The sequence below is a fragment of the Xenopus laevis genome, chromosome 3L (genome assembly GCF_017654675.1).
Source record: "Xenopus laevis strain J_2021 chromosome 3L, Xenopus_laevis_v10.1, whole genome shotgun sequence".
Lineage (NCBI taxonomy): Eukaryota > Metazoa > Chordata > Amphibia > Anura > Pipidae > Xenopus > Xenopus laevis.
Window position 1 is genome coordinate 105,689,751 of NC_054375.1, and position 19,871 is coordinate 105,709,621.

Consider the following 19,871-nt stretch of genomic DNA (forward strand, 5'->3'; position numbering starts at 1 on the left):
AAACAAGGGCATGTTTGCAATTCTATTAGTTATTGTGGGCCGCATACCTGTATTATGTTAAGACTAAATAAAAGCAAACACAACAGATATAACATTTGAAACATGATGTTATATTTAAAATGTTATTGGGGTAATTTGTCAGTCTTGTAAGCAAGATTAGGGCTGTGACATATTGTTAGTGCAAGGTTGATAACTTCTTAAAGTAGTTTTCTTTGCATTTTTCTGTAAAATTAAGATTATTCTAAATATTTCTATTAGAGATGTAACTGTATGTTTTAACTTTCTGAATGCTCAAGGCATGCCTTTTGTATTTTCTTTATACATTTGTTACATAACAGCCTTTTTTTTATTGAATAGGTACAACGAAACAGGCCTCTTGTGACTTCACCCAGTCCTATTGGTTCTTCTGAAGGCAAAGTTCTCCCTCTAAATGTGCAAGTGGTCACTCAGCACATGCAGTCTGTAAAGCCAAAGACTCCCCAGAATATCCCAGCAAGTCCTGTTGGTGATCGTTCTGCTCGACATCGATACCCTCAAATCCTTCCTAAGCCAGCCAGTTCTAATGCTTTGACGATCCGTTCTCCTACCACTGTGGTTTTTACAAGTAGTCCGATCAAGACAGTTGTTCCTACTCCACATGTTAGTTCACTGAATGTGGTTAAAATGACAACAATCTCTCTTGCTCCAAGCAGTGCTGGTACCACAGTGAAACAAACTTCCAATAATAGTACAAGCGCTACAGACGAGACTAGAACTGGTCCTCAGATTAAGAATGGTTCTGTGGTTTCTTTGCAATCTCCTGTACCCAGAGTAGGCACACCTGTTGCGTCTTCAGTGGAGGTAAAAACAGAACCTGAAATTGTATCTGAGGACACGGCAGTGCGGTGCCAAAAGTCTCCTGATAGTTCCAAAGTTCAAAAAAGAACTTTAATGAGTTTCACACACAAGGGTAATCAAGAGAGTGTGACATCAAAGTTATCCCACGATGCTACACGGGATCAGGCTGTTAAAAGTATTGATCACAGAGCTGAAGGAACAAGGACCAAATGTAAAAGCCGTTCTGTTGAAGGTATAAATGTTTCTTCAACAGGCAGTAATCAGAGTACTCTAACTCTTTGCGTTGCACCTCGAACTTTATTTAATAATCGCTCTAGTCAAAACACTAATGGAGATCAAGGAGTGAAAGATGTCCGAATGTGTACCAAAAGTCCCCGTAAGCGATTACCAACTACAGGGCAGGAGTCGCCAATACCACCAGCTAAAAAATCACTTCTAGGTCAGTTACCTTCAGAATGCCCTGCACCAGAAGGTATTGCTATTAAAAAGATTCCTAAAACACTGTCCGCAAAAAATGATGATGCTGTTACTCTTGCTTTAGTACCAAGCAAAGAAACAGAAGGCAATAATACCACTTTAGCAGCAAATTACTCTTTGAGTTGTGTTGCTGAAGCACCCAGTGATACACCCCAAGAGCTTGTGGCCTCATCTCAGGATGTTAACCTAAAACTAGAAGGAAATGTGTTTAAGTTTGTGAATGAATCAAAGTCAGATAACCCTTTTAGTCAAGATGCCTGGCAACAGATAGCTGAAGATGCAGATTTCCCGTCTTCTAACTGTGAGCAGACTCAAACTATTGGTGTACTGGATATGTCTGGAACTTCTGGTGCTGATAACCTGCAGAAACCAGTATGGGATACAGTAGATTTTGAAGGAATACAGCAGGACACATACAGCCAGCAACTTGAAGATTCATCTTTGAATCAGCTACAAGCACATTCTTCAAACCAGTTACCTCAGCGTTCTGACATGACTGACCCTAGCTTCTTTTCTTTTGATGATGACCTCACACAGGACAGCATTGTAGAGGAACTGGTGCTCATGGAAGAACAAATGTCAATGAACAATAATCCTCAGAACTATGGTAATTTAGGTATGGTGTTGCAAAACCAATCAACCGCTAGCCATGGGACACCAGTACCCACTCATCCAGGCAGTGCACACTTTTACCATTCAGTCCACAGCAGTGTAACACCTGTTCACACACCCACTCCGACGCCAACACCCACTCCAACGTTAACTCCAACTCCAACATCTGAAATGATGTGTGGCACTCAGAGCTTATCTAGAGAAAGCCCATGCTCTCGTTTAGCTCAAACAACACCTGTAGATAGTGCTTTAGGAAGCAGTCGACATACACCAGTTGGAACTCCTCATTCTAACTGTAGCAGCAGTGTTCCCCCAAGTCCAGTTGAATGCAGAAATCCATTTGCGTTCACACCTATAAGCGCAAGCATCTCATATGATGCTAGCATTGTGTCAAGTAGTCCGGTCAAACCAATGCAGAGGCCTATGGCAACCCATCCAGACAAAACTAAATTAGAATGGATGAATAATGGTTATAGCAGTGTAGTAAATCCTTCCATTTCCAGCCATGGTATTCTTCAAAGCTATAAAGAGCTGGACAGTTTCAGAAAGCCACATGCGTTTGCAGTGCCTGGTCAGTCATATCAGTCTCAGTCTAGACATCATGACAATCATTTTGGCAGGTTGACCCCTGTGTCACCAGTGCAACATCAGTTGTCCATTATAAATAATGCCAGCAAGCAAGAGGGATTTGCAGTACCTGCACCTTTAGACAACAAATCTACAAATTCTTCTGGAAATAGCAATTTCAGGTGCCGTAGTGTAAGCCCAGCTGTACATCGTCAACGTAACCTAAGTGGAAACACAAACTGCCCCGTTTCTAATGTACCACAGTCTAATATGACAGCTTTTGGAACTCTAGTTGCACCAGAGATTCAGAGTATACTCAACAATATCCAACCAGATAGTGCCAACAGTATAGCTCAACGAAGTCAGTCAGTCCCTCTGACAGTAATGATGCAGACAGCTTTTCCCTCTTTGCAGAAACAAAGTAACACACAGAACATCACACATGTTTTATTAAGTAAACTGGATTCTGACCGAGATGATGCAGTCAGAGGGCTGGGAATAAACAACTTGCCTTCTAATTATACTGCAAGAATGAATCTCACTCAGATATTAGAAACATCTCCTATGTTCTCTGGTGCCAGTCAGCAAAATATATTGAATTCCAGCAGTTCATCTTATGAATTCCAAACCCCATCTTACCTCACAAAAAACAATAGTTCTGAGCAAATCAGTTTTACACCTGGAGAAAACCAAGCACAAGCTGATGATATTGGAGAGCAGCAACTTGATTTTAGTAGCACTGTTAAGGATCTGTTAGATGGAGATAGCCTCCAAACCAACCAGCAGCTTGTGGTTCAAGTGGCCTCAGAGTTGAACAACGCCTCCGACTTCTCCAGCGACATTCGATTGTCTTCTGAGCTCTCAGGCAGCATCAATGATCTCAATACTTTAGATCCAAATCTGTTGTTTGATCCAGGTCGACAGCCTGGGCAGGACGAGGATGCTACACTGGAGGAACTTAACAATGACCCTTTGTTTCAGCAGATTTGCAATGAATCCATAAACTCCATGACCTCTTCTGGATTTGAATGGATGGAAAGCAAAGACCATCCTACCGTTGAAATGTTGGGTTAATCTTGTATTATAAATGTAGCACACTGTATCAAAAAGGCAGACGTTGTATTTGTCTTAATGGAAGTGCCTCCCGCAGCAGAAATATTTGTAATTATGAGATTTTAATAAGGTTTGCTGCGCAAGTTGATCTTTCAGCTGTTTTCAACAAGCTTAAAAATATCTGCAATCTTGGGCAATTGATGAGCCAGTATTAAAATCCATTTATGTTTTTGCCCACTTGGTATAATTTCACTTGAGCTGACAGTCATTGAAAAGCCAGTTACACTAATGAGCATGTTTTAGTCTGATGTTTAGCTAGCTCCAGATCATGCTCCTCCCAGCTTATCCTTTATAAGAACTGCTGTTGTCCTTGAGGTGTAAAGAACAGACAAATGCCCTCTTGGTTTGATTATAATGATTATAATGACTGGGATACCGTTGTGAATACTTCTATTACTTGTGGCACGTGTAAATTATTATCAAAAGAAAGGAAAGAAATCTGTTCTTGTTATAGAAACATAACTATGAGCAGTGCCCAGTAGCTGTGTGTTTTTTTTTTTTTTTTAATGCACTATGATGTAATAAGAACCTTTTTAAACGTCCGTGACCTCACATGATATTTAGAAGTTTTATTTTTTTTTAATCCTGGTTTCTCACATCACTTAAGCAGTTATGTGAAATCACTTTCCAGTGAGTTGACGATGGTGCGGTGAATTCTAAAACCGTGAGTAAGCTTCTGCGGAATCGCCACCATATTTTGGAGGTTGCTTCCCAAAAGCCTCTCCACTGGCAGTGTAACAGCAGCTGATATTAAGCACTGATATTTCTAATATTAGTACATATTAGAAAATGTGTCTTTGTTGCATGTATTTTTTTTTTCTTTTAGTAAGACAAGAGAAGAGAAATTGGACTTTTAAGATGACCTTTTACAACTCATACTCCATGTTTTAGGATGCTTGCATGCATAACAGTGGCTGCCCTCTTTTTAATGATTAAGACGTAAGAAAGTTATTGCTGGACACCGGATATAGGAAGAATGCTTTCCTGTGAAGTGTTGCATTAATCACTTTTTTATCAATATGTATGTAGTGGCCAAGAAGGCTGTTGGGTAAGGATATGGACCGTATACTCCTCAAGATTTTTATAATCAACCATGCCATTCAGAATTATGAAGCTGTCACTGAAGGTTTTAAAAAGAGAAAAATGCATGTTAAACAATTTTAGCTGTGTGTGCAAGCTTTGGATACTCTCAAACTTCCTTGTTCGATATTCTGCAGCGCTTCAGCCCATCATTTAAAGCAGTGTAAAAACGACAACAGAAGTCCCCACAAATGTAACATTTTTGACCTTGCCTATAATCAAATGGCTTAGTTGTGTAGAGTAATCATTTTGATTATGTGTTTATCTCAGCCAGCTATCGTTGTCAAAATGCAAATACCATAAAGTTCAAATTGTTTCCTCATCCTCCGAAACAAACGGTGCTAAGGCCAACTCCAGAGCTTTGTAAACTTGTATGTGATAGTTTCCTTGGCCATTCTATGTGCTGGTATTTTTAAATATTTTTTAATACCTGCTCTTAGTACTTGTTACTACTGTACATTGAGATGGAGCACTATTGCGTACCAAAGTATTAAAAAAAAAAAGTAGAAGAAAACCCAAAGGATAAATTTGGTTTATTTTAATTGTGACCTTTGCAGGCAAAAATTGTGTTTGTCTGTTGGGGGAAATAAAGCGGTGAGCACGTTAGTACCATAGCAGAAATGTCATTCTTTATCCTAGTTTTAAAAACAAAAAAAAAAAGGATTATATTTATGCAAGATCTATATAAACACCAGTGCTTTTACTGCTTTTCAGTGTTTGCAGGGCTGCCATGGAATATGATCCGCTAGCAGCAAACACTATAATTTTATTTAGATAGCAAAAAAAAAATTGTAAAAAGAGAGAACCATTGGCAATGTACCCCTATGTACAGTATTGCAGCAAACACTTTCAATTTTGATTGGAGGCATTTTCTGTAAGATTAATGTCTTTTCATACTGCCTTGAAGTATGACATTTTGCTGCCAGAAGATGGCACCATTAGCAATGGAAAAGGATTAATCATGCGGACATTCTCGGGTTCATCTATTGCACTAACTCTCCCTTGAACCTGTGGCACATCTCTTCTGATAAATGCAACTATTTTGCCCCAAGAGAAAAAAAAATAGAGAAAAATAATTTCATTCTATTAAAAAAAAAAAATCAAATAAATAAAAGTTTAAAAAAAAAAAAAGAAAAATGTCATACAAATGACAGATTCAATTGTCTTATGTAGCAATGTGCATTGATCTCAGTGAGATATTCTATTTCTTATTCTCTTACATGAGAATATTACAGCAGGAAGAAATTACATTTAGTTGCTTCACCGTGTTAATACATGATCACAGTATGTGCATGTGTGTTATTACCTTGTACAGTCTTGGTATATTCTTGTAACCACTTTTTTGCTGTATTAAAATTTGTTCTGTGTTGCCCTGGCAAATCTAGTTATTCACAGGATGTTTCCTTTTATGTTTACTAATTCAGATTAGTTGTTTGAAACTTTCCCACTTGTTTGTTTTTGTTTTATTCCCTCAAAAAAAAATTCTGTTTTAAATTGACTTTTTTTATCATGATACTCCATTGCAAATGCTCTTTTTGCAAACAATTGCATTACTCAGAGCTTTGGACTATGAAGGGAAGATTATCCTGTGCAATGCATCTGAGTTACTGCATAGAAGCAGCAGAATGTGCACTACCTATCGCACATCATCAAAATACTCCCCTCTCAGTTTTTTACTGCAAAAAGACATCTGATGACCCCCTATTTCATTGTCTGATGTACTGCTGAAACCACAGTAGTTTAAACTTGCAGTAGAATTTCAGTTATGTTTTATATGAAAAGTGCTCAAAAAATGTTTTTTTTAAATGTTTTCAAAAAACAATAAAAATATTTTATATGAATGGTGTGGTATGGACACGTTTTTACGCCTTCATTGAACTGTCCCATATTAAAATGTATACATAACTGAAGTATTGTTCTTTTGGGTGTGGAATATAAATAGAAGAGGCTCTGAATAAAAATAAAAAGTAACAAAAAATAATAAAATTGTAAACACTCCGAGCAATCGTTTTTTAGCTGCCAGGGTTAGTGACCCCCACTGGAAAGCTGGAAAGATGTAGAATAGATAGGTAAATAATTCAAAAACTATAAGGGTCAGGGCACAGGCTCAAATTCGGGGAGATTAGTCGCCCGGCGACGAATCTCTTCTTTGGGGGCGACAAATCTCCCCAAACTGCCTCCCGCCGGCTAGAATGTAAATCGCACGCAGGATGGCACTCAGAGCGATTCATTTTCCAAAGTTGCATGACGAGGAAACTTCGGGCAACTTCAGAAAAGGAAGAGCTCCGAGTGCCATCCCGAGGGCGATTTACATTCTAGCCGGCGGGAGGCAGTTCGGGGAGATTAGTCGCCCCGATGAAGAGGAGATTTGTCGCCAGGCAACTAATCTCCCCGAATCAAGGGTGTGCCCTGACACTAAAAGAGAAATAATGAAGACCAATTGTGAAGTTGTTAGGAGGAATAGGTCAGTCTATAACATAGTAAAACTTGCTGTAAATGTGAAGCACCCCTTTAATTATTTCAGATTTCATACAGCATCAAAATATTGCACAGAAGAAAATTAAGGTTGATGGGGTTTTGCAGGCAAAGCTGAAGCAAGTTTCTAGTAGATTTGATCTGAAGTACTTGCTATTATAAGGTCTAGTAAAACACTTTTTTCTGGTTTTCATGTATATACCATTGCCAATTTCCCTTCTGACTTGTGATACTCCGGTGTAGAAGGTAACACTATTGAACTGGCATAAGACCTACCCTAAAAGTGGACTAAAACTTTTTTTAGGGTAAAAAGCTTAAATGTTTGGTAACTTGTGAAAAGTGGAAGACATCCACTTAATTCAAATATCAGAAGAATGTGTGTTGCCATTTATGAATCTACATGTAATTTGTCTCTATAGCCACACAGGTGAGTGAGAGGTAATGAAAGTTCATGATCATTGCAGAATATATTGTCAAAGCTTCATAAAACACTGGTTAGAAGGAAACAAAGTCTAACCAAAATTCCAGGAAATGTGGTGATCTTAGTGTATACGTAATTTCCTTTCAGTATCCTGAGTGATGCTTAGTGCAACAAGCTAACAAGCCTGCAGCTAACGTCTGCTTTCCTGTGCAGTAAGATTTGTGATGCACAATGAGAGAAGTTCTGGGGCCCCATGTGGAAGTATCCTAGACATAACTGCTTTATTTGCACTGATCTAAAACCACTTCCTCAACATACTTTGTTACCTCTCTCTTCTTTTTGCTTATTAATGGATTAATTATCAGGAATTCTTCAAACATGGGATTTTCTGAAGCAGGAACCTTGCCGTAATTTGGACCTTTCTGCACCAGGGGTGTAACTACAGAGGAAGCAGACCCTGCGGCTGCAGGGGGCAGGAGGTATACAGTGCCCCATGAGGCCTAATTAATGTGCAATTTCAACATATATTGGTAAAACAGGACAACTTCTATATATATATATTGGGGCCCTACAATTAATTTGCTGTGGGGCCCAGTAACATATAGTTATGCCACTGTTGTGCACCATGTCTTAAGGGGGTTGTAAATCTAACTGTAATGCTGTCCCCCATGCAGCCCCTAGGTTTCTGTAAAAGTTGCCAAAAATCATAATTATGGATGCAAGAAATTTCACCAATGAGAATTCTACTGATCAAACACTTCATTATAAATGAAAAAGAATTGACCAGTAAGAATTCTGATTCCCGGCATTATGTCAGGCATTTTGCTGTTATCTAACATATAGAGATAATAATGTATTTTTTTTTTTCATGATATTGCACTGGAATCAAACTTGGGGATAAAGGATAGACTTATTCAGTGCTTGGAAACTGTGCTTAAGGGTAGGGACACACTGGACGATTTGTCGCCAACGTTTTTAAAAAGCAAATTGCGGCGACATATGGCTCGTTTTGTCTCTGAACAAAACCAAATGAAAGACGCCAGCTCCTGTGCCCACAGCGCGTTTGTGAATCGCCTGTAGCTCCAAAACGCACTGAGACCCTTTTCCGAGCGATTTATCAGAAATAGCATGTACTTAGAAAAGCACTGAAATCTCCTAGACACGCACACACATACAGATAAGTAGCAGCAATTGTATTCAAATTACAATGCGAACGCAATGACGCAAGAACGTAAAGACGCCAGGTTACAGCGGGAAGCACAAACCGTTTCCGGATTGGGTGGAGCACGTACCGCACAGAGTAATGAGAGACAAATCGCTCTGTGCCAATAGTCGCTGTGAATCGTCTGTTCAAAAAAGACGATCGTCTTGTCGCCGCGATTTACTTTTTTAAAACGTTGGCGACAAATCGTCCAGTGTGTCCTTACCCTAAAGCTTCCAAACCTAATTACAGCAACAACAAACCGGGACCCAGATTTATACAGATTAACTGGGGTTCTCATTAGATGATGTTTTGCATTATAATGCAGCCACTGGCTGTGGAGATTTGGGGGAAGTTATGGAAAAGTCTGCTGCACTGATGTTGCTGGACTACATCTCCCAGCATGCTCTCAGCCTTCACAGAATGTTAAATTTTTCTGGGATTTGTAGTCCAGCAACAACTGGGTAAATTTGACTGAGTAGTGCTGTGCAGCAGGGTTTACTACCAGTGTAGGAGCCTTTATTCCGTTGGAACAAGCTTTGAACTTTGAATGCTCTTATACATAATTTGGCTAAGTAACTAGAAGCTTCTGTGCACGAGTCATAATTATGATGACTATATGTACTACTTTACTAGTCCTTAAAAAACAGCTGCCTCCGAATATTTAAGGACATCTAAACACACAAGTATTTAAATAATGTAAACTTCCTCCACTGAGCACTTTTTTAGTTCACATACAATTTCAATATTTAGTGGTTTTGGATATATTCACAGTTTTAGACAGTTGTAGGCTGCTAATACTAAGCATTCAGTTCTACAGCTTTCTTTGAAGGTTGGAGTACCAGCAACTCTGTCCATGAATTTCCTGTATAGTGAATTAACCTTAAAGGAAAACTATACCCCCAAAATGAATACTTAAGCAACAGATAGTTTATATCAAATTGAATGACATATTAAAGAATCTTACCAAACTGGAATATATATTTACATAAATATTACCCTTTTACATCTCTTGCCTTGAACCACCATTTCGTGACTCTATCTGTGCTGCCTCAGAGATCACCTGACCAGAAATACAACACTAACTGTAACAGGAAGAAGTGAGGAAGCAAAAGGCACAACTCTGTCTGTTAATTGGCTCATGTGACCTTACATGTGGTTTGTATGTGTGCACAGTGAATCTTACGATCTCAGGGTGCGGCCCTTATTTTTTAAAATGGCAATTTTCTATTTATGATTACACAATGGCACATACTACTAAAAAAGTATATTATTATGATAATGGTTCATTTGCATGAAGCAGGGTTTTACACATGAGCTGTTTTACTCAGTATCTTTTAATAGAGACCTACATTGTTTGGGGGGTATAGTTTTCCTTTAAAGGGATACTGTCATGGGAAAAAAACATTTTTTTCAAAATGAATCAGTTAATAGTGCTGCTCCAGTGGAATTCTGCACTGAAATCCATTTCTCAAAAGAGAAAAGATTTTTTTTATATTCAATTTTGAAATCTGACATGGGGCTAGACATTTTGTCAATTTCCCAGCTGCCCCTGGTCATGTGACCTGTGCCTGCACTTCAGGAGAGAAATGCTTTCTGGCAGGCTGCTGTTTTTCCTTCTCAATGTAACTGAATGTGTCCCAGTGGGACATGGGTTTTTACTATTGAGTGTTGTTCTTAGATCTACCAGGCAGCGGTTATCTTGTCTTAGGGAGCTGCTATCTGGTTACCTTCCCATTGTTCTTTTGTTTGGCTGCTGGGGGGAAAAGGGAGGGGGTGATATCACTCCAACTTGCAGTACAGCAGTAAAGAGTGATTGAAGTTTATCAGGCCACAAGTCACATGACTTGGGGCAACTGGGAAATTGACAATATGTCTAGCCCCATGTCAGATTTCAAAATTGAATATAAAAAAATCTGTTTGCTCTTTTGAGAAATGGATTTCAGTGCAGAATTCTGCTGGAGCAGCACTATTAACTGATTCATTTTGAAAAAAAAAATGTTTCCCATTAAAGGAAAACTATACCCCCCAAACAATGTAGGTCTCTATAAAAAGATATTGCATAAAACAGCTCATATGTAAAACCCTGATTCATGTAAACAAACCATTTTCATAATAATATACTTTTCTAGTAGTATGTGCCATTGGGTAATCATAAATAGAAAATTGCCAATTTAAAAAATAAGGGCCGCCCCCTGGGATCATAGGATACACTGTACTCACAACCAAACCAACAAACTATACATGTTAGGTCACATGAGCCAATTAACAGACAGAGTTGTGTCTTTTGCTTCCACACTTCTTCCTGTTACAGTTAGAGAAGAAGTATTTCTGGTCAGGTGATCTCTGAGGCAGCCCACAGACCAGCACGAAATGGTGGCTCAAGGCAAGAGATGTAAAAGTGCAATATTTACTTAAATATATATTCCAGTTTGGTAAGATTCTTTAATATGCCACTTAATATATGAACTATCTGTTGCTTAAGTGTTCATTTTGGGGGTATAGTTTTCCTTTAAGGCCTGCATACACGAGCAAATATAAACTGCCATCAGATTAATTGCCCTGTGTATGGGGCCCTCCAACGGGCTTCCCCTATTGATATCTGGCTGAAAGTGGGCCAGATGTTATAAATAACATAGGTTCGTTGATGCAGTCCTCAATCTGACTGCCCGTTGTGATCCAATCGTGCCCCACTATCAGATCAGTCCGATATCGTCCACCTGAAGGTAGGAATATGGGTGAGAGATCTGCTTTTTGCGAACTCTCCATGTGTATAGCCAGCTTTAAGTTTAACTCTTACTTTCAGAGTGAGCTGTTGAGTCAAATGCATGTATCAGCTGTCTACTATTGCTAAGATCTTAGAAACCACTAGTGCAAGGTACACTTAGGGGATCGTCCACTTTCCTCCTCAGGCATTTTTTATAGAGGCAGTGGAAAGCGCATTGACTCTGAAGATGCAAATGTATGCATTTCCATGCTAATATCTGCTCTGTGTAGCTCCACACAGGCCTGTCAATGGTGCTGCGGAGGAGTGATCATAAGAGCGGATCCACTGTTTTGTGTCGTGTCAATACAACTTTTTTTTATTCCATACAGCAAAACACAAGCTAAATAAGTAACTGAAAAGTTGCTGTGGGTGTGGGAAACTTGTTTTCCCTGTCTAGTAAGGACACACACACACAACCTCATACTTGCGCTTGCCGAAGAAATGATGGGACACTTTTCACATATACTGAATGTGAAGGGAATGTCATAAATATTTTGTTTGTTTTAACACTTTCTCTGCAGGCAATGCATGCCGTTCTGTGTGATAGAACACATAGAAAAATCCACCACACATTAACGTTAAAAAGTCTGTGTGTGTAAGAGCCGAAAGGTTTTTGTTTTAAAGAAATAGTTGACCAGAGAATATGCCTTAAAATAACATTCTTAAAATAGCTATTTCACATAGGCTATAGGTATTGGTGATAGTGTTGACAAGACGTTGTGTCTAAAACTTTGGCTCATGTCAAGTAAGATTCTGGCAAAATAAGAAAAGATAAACCCAGCACTGAGTGCTGGTGCTTTTTACACCACTTTCATGTATACCCTGGGCCTATTTTAGGACAATAAAGTCATTTCTATACTTTGTTCTGCCTGTAGCAGTAGACTGTGTTACAACCTTCTTTTCTGAAACAGGTGTTACCTACAGAGCTCTTAACTGTGCTCTGGCTTGATGCCCTGTAAAGAGGAAGAATGTTCAATGCACAAGGGAAGGTGGGCATCTAGAGGCTTTACAAAAACTCTCTCCCCAAAATAATTTAAGTATGTATATGCATGAATATAAGGTATATTGTTGACTATAATTATATATTTATATATATATATTATTATATATATAATTCATCAAAATTTCATTTTTCATTTTCTGAAAATACTTGACTACTTAATCTACTAGAAAATTTTAACTTGTAAAAATGTATGTGTAAAAAATTAAATAATAAAGTGTGTGGGGGGGGGGGTGACTGACCACTCAGCTAGGAGGCAGCACTTCCATGGCACTCCCAGGACCAGCTTTGCTATCTGAGGCCATCACCCCGGCACACAAGCCTCATTCAACCCCTGAACTCACCCGCAGCCCAGCATCACCAAAATTACGACTCTTGCTGCTTCCGTCACAGAGATTCAACCATGGACTAGCTGGTAGACAGAAGCCTCGGCCTCGAGTAAGATGGCTACCTGGAAAAGCCCACGGGTGAACTGGAGCCTCTCCAAACCTGCCCCCAAGCATTGCCCACACACTGGAAAGACTGTTCTTTGGTGCCCAGGGATGCCCCCTCTTTAGCCTCATATAAGGACTCCTGCCAGCAGAATACAGTGTAGACTGCCTAACACCATAGAGGCTCCGTAAGCAGTGGCAGCAGTACCCTCTTGAGAAATTTGTCTTACCAGCTTGGGGATAATGTAAATCTATGCTTGAAGACTACTCAAGCTAAGCAGGACTCCCTTCATCTCTCCAAGGTACAATACCAGTAACATCCCCAGGCCTACATGTGCACTGCAAGCTATAAACCTGGGAACTACATGCAGCCTGTGCAGAGACCTTACTTACACCATCCTTACAAATGCAGCACCAACAGTATCTCCTAAGCACACATGGGAAATACAGCTTGCTAAGCTGGAAACTGCATACAGTTAATTAGTATACAAGGCTGTGTTAATACATCGCACAAGCTGGATGCACACTAAGAATACAGTGTGCACCAACCAACTCTCCTGTCAATATACAGATACTCTTTAAGTCATAAGCTTTAATAGACGATCCAGAACTGTAGTGGTTGCCAATATTCCACATGGGGAAGCACTCGCAATCCCAACCCCCCAGGAGAAAGAATCCAGTCACTCACCATCACCACCCCCTGTGCAGCCCACCAGGGAAATCATGGAACCAACCCTAGGAGAGCTCCTGGGGGCAATAATGGAAAGCCACACCACCACAACAGCAATAGCAATTAAAGTTGACTTATACCTACTGCGGTAGGACCTTCAAAACATGCGTTGAGCGCACAACAGCAGTGGAAAACGGGATCCCAGATATGGAGGACTTGATACCCCCTGTGCAACAAGACATCTGTGGCATTAAGCTACAACTCAAACAAGCCCTGGAAAAGTCTGATGACTTAGAGAACAGACTGCGCAGAAACAATATTCGAATTGTAGGCCTCCCAGAATGAGCACAGGGGCAACAACCCAAAAGCTTCATCAAGAAATCGCTGAAAGACACTCTGGACCCAGACACCTTCAACTCTCTCTTTGTGGTGGAGCGAGCGCACCGAGTCCCCACTAGAGCTCCCCCTCCAGGTTCTCTGCGCCGGCCCTTCCTTCTACGACTACTACACTACAGGGACGCCTCTCTCAAAACAGCCAGAATCAAAGGGCCAATCCTTTACAATGGTGCTACCGTGTCCCTATACCCTGGTTTCTCTCCAGTGGTTCAAAAACAAAGAGCTACCTTAGCAGTAAAGAGGCAGTGGCGGAATGCTAATAATAGTATGCTCTAACCTGCTAAATTACGGATCATGGGGATTGGGCCGTGTTCTTTACCACACTGGTAGAGGCAGAAGACTGGTTAACCCATAAAGGAGTAAGGCACACCCCACCAAGGGAGAGGAGAACCCCTCCGAACAGTCCCTAACAAGGTATAGTATTGCCGTGGGGACAAGGGTGACTCCTCATAACTAAACTTTTACTACCTACTACTAGGGCAAACTCCATGGTCTGTCTGACTACCTCAATCCCATTTATCACTGCACCACCCTCAAATCACCACAGACTCATGGGCCCATGGACCCCCAAAGTACTTACTGGGCAAGGAGATGTAGTCTCCTATATGGTTTAACACTAGGGGAGCCATTATATATAGACTATGGGCCCATGCAGACCCATGGAGGATCCATCATCTCTTATTAGGGTCACTCCACCCCACTTTAAGACTAACTACATCATGAACTAAAAACAACTGGCAGTACATTTGCATATTAGAGCAGTTGGAAAAATGCACACCCATGTTTATTGTTTGTCTACTGGTCCTGTTATGTACACATGTCACCTATTACATACCCTTACAATGGTGAACCAAAGCCTCTCTCTCTCTCACCCTCCTTTCTGGAGGCTATTATTGTTCTGATACTAAAACCCCAACAAGGTTGTAATTCTTATAGACCGATATTTCTACTCAATACTGATGCTTTTTGAACGGAATTACCTATGGACCGTATTATCTAAATTTGGCTTTGGGCCCAATTTTGTGAGTTGGATTTGAATGCTGTACTCCCCCGTAGCATGGGTCAGGGCAAAGGTATAACATCCAAACCCTTTCCTCTTGCGAGGGACACTAGACAGGGATGTCCCCTCTCACCCCTGTTGTTCTCCCTGGTCATCAAGCCTCTTGCAATCCTAATTAGACAAGCCCCCACACTTGAGGGCTGGCACTTGGGCCCAGTGGAGGAGAGAGTCTCCCTCTATGCAAATGATTTACTAGTGTATTTAGCAGATACAGGCCCCTCATTAGATACATTAGCCACCATTATAGCACATTTTGGGAGGCTCTCAAGACTCCAGGTCAACTGGGACAAATCCACCCTACTACAAACAGACCCGAAGCCCCTTCCTGCCTTACCACAGGAAAACCCCATAATGACAGTAGAGGCATTCAAATACCTTGGAGTCAATATCCACCCTGACCTAAATACCTTCATACCATGCAACCTTGAACCAGTCCTATCCTCTCTGAATACTACCCTCTCTGGTCTAAATTCCCTCTATCATTTTGGGAGAAAATCAACATTTTTAAGATGGTATATCTACCGCGATTCCTGTATGCGTTTCACAACTCACCCCGTCAGATCCCTAAAAGCTTTTATAAAACTGTTAACCAGATTCGGATACAGTTTATATGAGGAGGGAAAAAAGCCCAGACTGGCTTGGAACAAATTAACCTCTGCCACTAAAGATGGGGGACTATAGTTAACAGACTTGTACCTCTATTTTTTGGCTGCACAGCTGCACTACATCAAATGGTGGTTCAACCCAGACCCGTACGATTCGAATACTACACCTCAGGCACTGGCTGTAGTCAATGGAAGGTCTAAGGCACCTTCCATATAGAGCAATTTCAGATCATGGGAAACTTCCAGATGTTATGACAACCCCCAGGAAGGCTTGGAACCTAGCACTTAAGCTCTATATGCAACATTCTCCAATTCTAACACCTAATGTACCCTTGTGGGTGAACTCTCCTTCCCCTTTTCCATAACTTTCCTGACTTTCTTTATTGGCCCAGATAGGCTAGGCTCCTACAAGATATGCTAGATGGCAATAGGCTTGGCTCATACGAGTTCTTTAAGAAGAAACTGCAGAACCCAATCTATCCTAATTCCGGTATTTTCAGCTCAGACATGTCTTCCAAGCACAATTTGGTGGAGTTGCTATACAAGTCTCCCAACCCCAATTTGAAACAGTACTTGAAACCAAACTTGCAATGGGCATAGTCCCCTCACCTTTTCCTTTTTTTTAGGTAATGTACCTGAACTCCTTTGCTAGTGGGCAATGGATTGAGCAAGGAGGTTTAATGTGTAAAGGCCCAAAGAACACAACATATTAATCTTTTCGTTTTTTCTGTATTTATTATTTCCTCTTTTGATTAGTTACATTATGATTGTGTTAGACGTATGTAATTCATACTTTTTCATACATAAAAAGAAAAAACTGATTCAAAATAAAAAGTTTACAAACAAATATTAGCTTTTAGTATGTAGCTAATTCTAAGCAAATCTTCAATTGGCCTTCATTTTTTTAAATATTTTTTTTAATTATTTGCCTTCTGACTTTTTCTAGCTTTCAAATGTGGGTCACTGACCCCATCTAAAAACAAATGCTCTGTAAAGCTACTAATTTATTCCTATTGCTACTTTTCATTACATATCTTTCTAATCAAGCCCTCTCATACTCATATTCCACTCTCTTATTCAAATCAATGCATGGTTGTTGGGCAATTTGGACAACCAGATTCCTGAAACTGCAATCTTGAGAGCTGCTGAATAAAAATCGAAATAACTCGAAAACCATAAAAAATGAAAACGAATTGCAAATTTTTTGTGAATATAGCTCTCTACATCATAATAAAGTTAATTTAAAGGTGAACATCCCCTTTAACAAACAAGGGTTATAGGGCAAAATGAGGTCAGAGTGCCCTGCATGCAAGAGCTTTCTTATTGTGATTTCAATATATGTCCCTCTATTCCATTGTATTAGGCATTAATCACAAACAAATGCAGATTCCTGAAACTGCTATCTTGAGAGCTGCTTAAAAAAAAGGTAAATAACTGGAAAACCCAAAAAAAAAAACAATTGCAAATTTTCTGTGAATATCGCTCTCTACATCATACTAAAAGTTAATTTAAAGGTGAACAATCCCTTTAACAAACCAGGGTTATAGGGTAAATTGAGGTCAGAGGACCCTGCTTGCAAGAGCTTTCTTATTGTGATTTCAAGACGCATTCCTCTATTCCATTGTATTAGGTATATGCATCAATCACAAAGAAATGCAGTGTAACTTGACTGCAATAAAACATCATTCTGAATGCACGTGAGTACCAGCTGGCAGAATATAATGAAATCAATCAGCTAATGTGTGTATGTGTGCTCAGACAAACAAAAATATGCCCCTGTGTTATAGCCCTCATACAAGTCATGGAAGTCCAAGGTGACTTCTAATATCCTCATATTTTACAAGTGGGGGTATATTATTATTTTTTACAATACTTCCTGAGTGTGCGACCGCGGTTAGCTAACCGCTAGCTTGCCGCGGTTGCCCACTCAAGAAGCCACCAGCAGGTTTGGGTTGTATAGACGACGTGACAGGCAAAGCCGCAAGACTGAGCCACAGCAAGCAGGATGAAGAGCCGCATGAGGCTCCGGAGCCGCGGGTTCCCTACCACTGATCTAGCAGCTCAGTAATTCAGGTGCAGACTTTAAACTGTTACAATTTTACAACATTTAGATAATACATTTCTCAGCAGCATCTCTGGAGTATGAGCAACTATTGTATCAAATCTAACAGCTGCCTGTAATGAAACTCAGGGATTCTGCTCAGCAGGGACAAAGATAACAAATGTGTCAACTAAATGTATTAATTTATAACAGTTTAAAGGGTTGATAAACCCACCCCTCCCAGAGCTGCTTTAGAAGGTGAAAAATTACCCTTTACACTTCAATAGTGTATTAGAAAAACGTTGAAGCAGAAAATAAAAAGTAATTGAAAAAGGACGTTGTTTCTGGTGATCTGTCTGAAAACATCTAGTTGTTTGAAGTTGAACAATTTCAACATATATTGGTAAAACAGGACAACCTCTGGATATCTTGGGGGCCCTAAAATTAATTTGCGGTGGGGCCCAGTAACATCTAGTTACACCACTGCCTTGCCCCCCCCCCTGCAGTCACAGGGTTTGTTTCATCTATAGTTACGCCCCTGGCTTCTGGACTATACGGTATAACATAGACCTCATGAGGAAGTAGCTTCACATGAAATGTATTCAGGACATAGAAGGAATTGTTTTATATCTTATACAACGTAGATTACTTTGAATCTTGTATCTCCCTCATGTAGGGGCTATATTAAAATGTTATTATTATATGTGGCGCTTTCCCTCTTTATTGAAAATCTGCTGGTTGAAATAAATTTCAAGCAAAAAAATGTTGACAATTTGGGGCCTATTTATCATGCTGTGTAAAACACTGGAGAAAAACATCACCAATGATGATGCCAACAGCAATCAATCAGATCTTTGCTTTTGTTTTATAACTGGTAGGCGACTATTGAAATCTAATTTCTGATTGGTTGCTATGGGCAACATCAACAGTGATGTTTTTCTCCAATGTTTTACACAGTATTATAAATAGGCACCTAGTGTACTAAAATGTTTACTGCTGGTGAGTAGGCGGAGTCTTACCGTCATAGTGGGGTTGACACTACTACCACCTACATGTAAGATTTAACTGGCTATAGACTTTTATCATAGGAGTTAAGTTAAGGACACCTACTCTAAAGAGTACCTCCCACGTGCTCAGCAGTAAGTCATTTCTATTTTAATTCATAAATATAAGCAACCCAGAGTTGCCAGGTTGGCGGTTTCCAACCAAATTGGGCTACTAATTAAAAGCCCAGGTGGGTTTTGAAAGTACAAACTAGCCAAGGTACAGATTTGGGCTACTTTTTGGGCCTTTGGCTGGTTTGTACTTTGAAAACCAGCCAAAGTTTTTTTCTTGTCCTAATGTGCGAAGCCTGTGTTTCCCAATGCATGTTGAGTAATGTAGTTTTTGTTTAACAATTTGCCAAGCTTAATGTAAGACTACAATACCCAGCATGCAATGAGACTGACTTGTGTAAAAGTCAGGAGTTACCAGATTTTAGGCCCTATACCACAGTCTCTCGTCTCTCTTAAGCATTCTCACATTTTCCGGTTACTTTCCTCAATTTCAGACAATTTTGGGGCAAAAATCTGCTGGCCATCAAAATGTCTAGAGGTTGAGCTGTTTTACCAATATTTATGTAAATTGTATATGGATTAGGGTCTTATGGGGCCCCTATACCTCCTGGGGCCCCCTTTGTAGTTACACACCTGATGACGGGACAATCTGTCCCATTTTGCTCCATTGAAAAATTTGCAAAACAGTGAAAAAATTTTTAGACTTTTTTTCAGTGCTCATATTGTGCTATTTTTGGGCTACTTTTGAAGTTCCTCTTGGCTAGTTTTGTAGCCGACTTGGCTAGTATTGAAAATTAGACCTGGCAACCATCAGTCTTTCAGTGTGAGTGGTTGCTACAGAGTATTTAGCATCTTCCATGCTTTCCCTTGTGGAAAAATGTTTGTTACCACAGGCTGCTGAGTGGTTACCTGAACCTTTACCTATCACCAACAGCAAAGGTGGTCGGCCCTTTTACTGTGGTGCCTCAGGAGCCAATTGGAGACTAGCACACACGGCGTCACGTGTGCAATAACATGTAATTGGGTGTATAGTTGAAAGTAACTTATTTTGAAAGGTTCTATT

The 19,871-nt window shown here is 40.0% G+C and overlaps 1 protein-coding gene across 3 annotated transcripts in view; it reads left to right on the forward strand.

Annotated features, from left to right (window-relative positions):
• The window catches only part of rfx7.L (regulatory factor X7 L homeolog), a 54,341-nt gene extending 47,814 nt beyond the window's left edge, over positions 1-6,527 (forward strand). For all 3 annotated transcript variants that reach the window (XM_018253046.2, XM_018253048.2, XM_018253049.1), the window contains one exon: positions 358-6,527. In XM_018253046.2, the coding sequence (XP_018108535.1) occupies positions 358-3,567 (3,210 nt within the window). In that variant the 3' untranslated portion in view covers positions 3,568-6,527. The remainder of the gene's footprint in view (positions 1-357) is intronic.
• Positions 6,528-19,871: the final 13,344 nt, after the last annotated feature.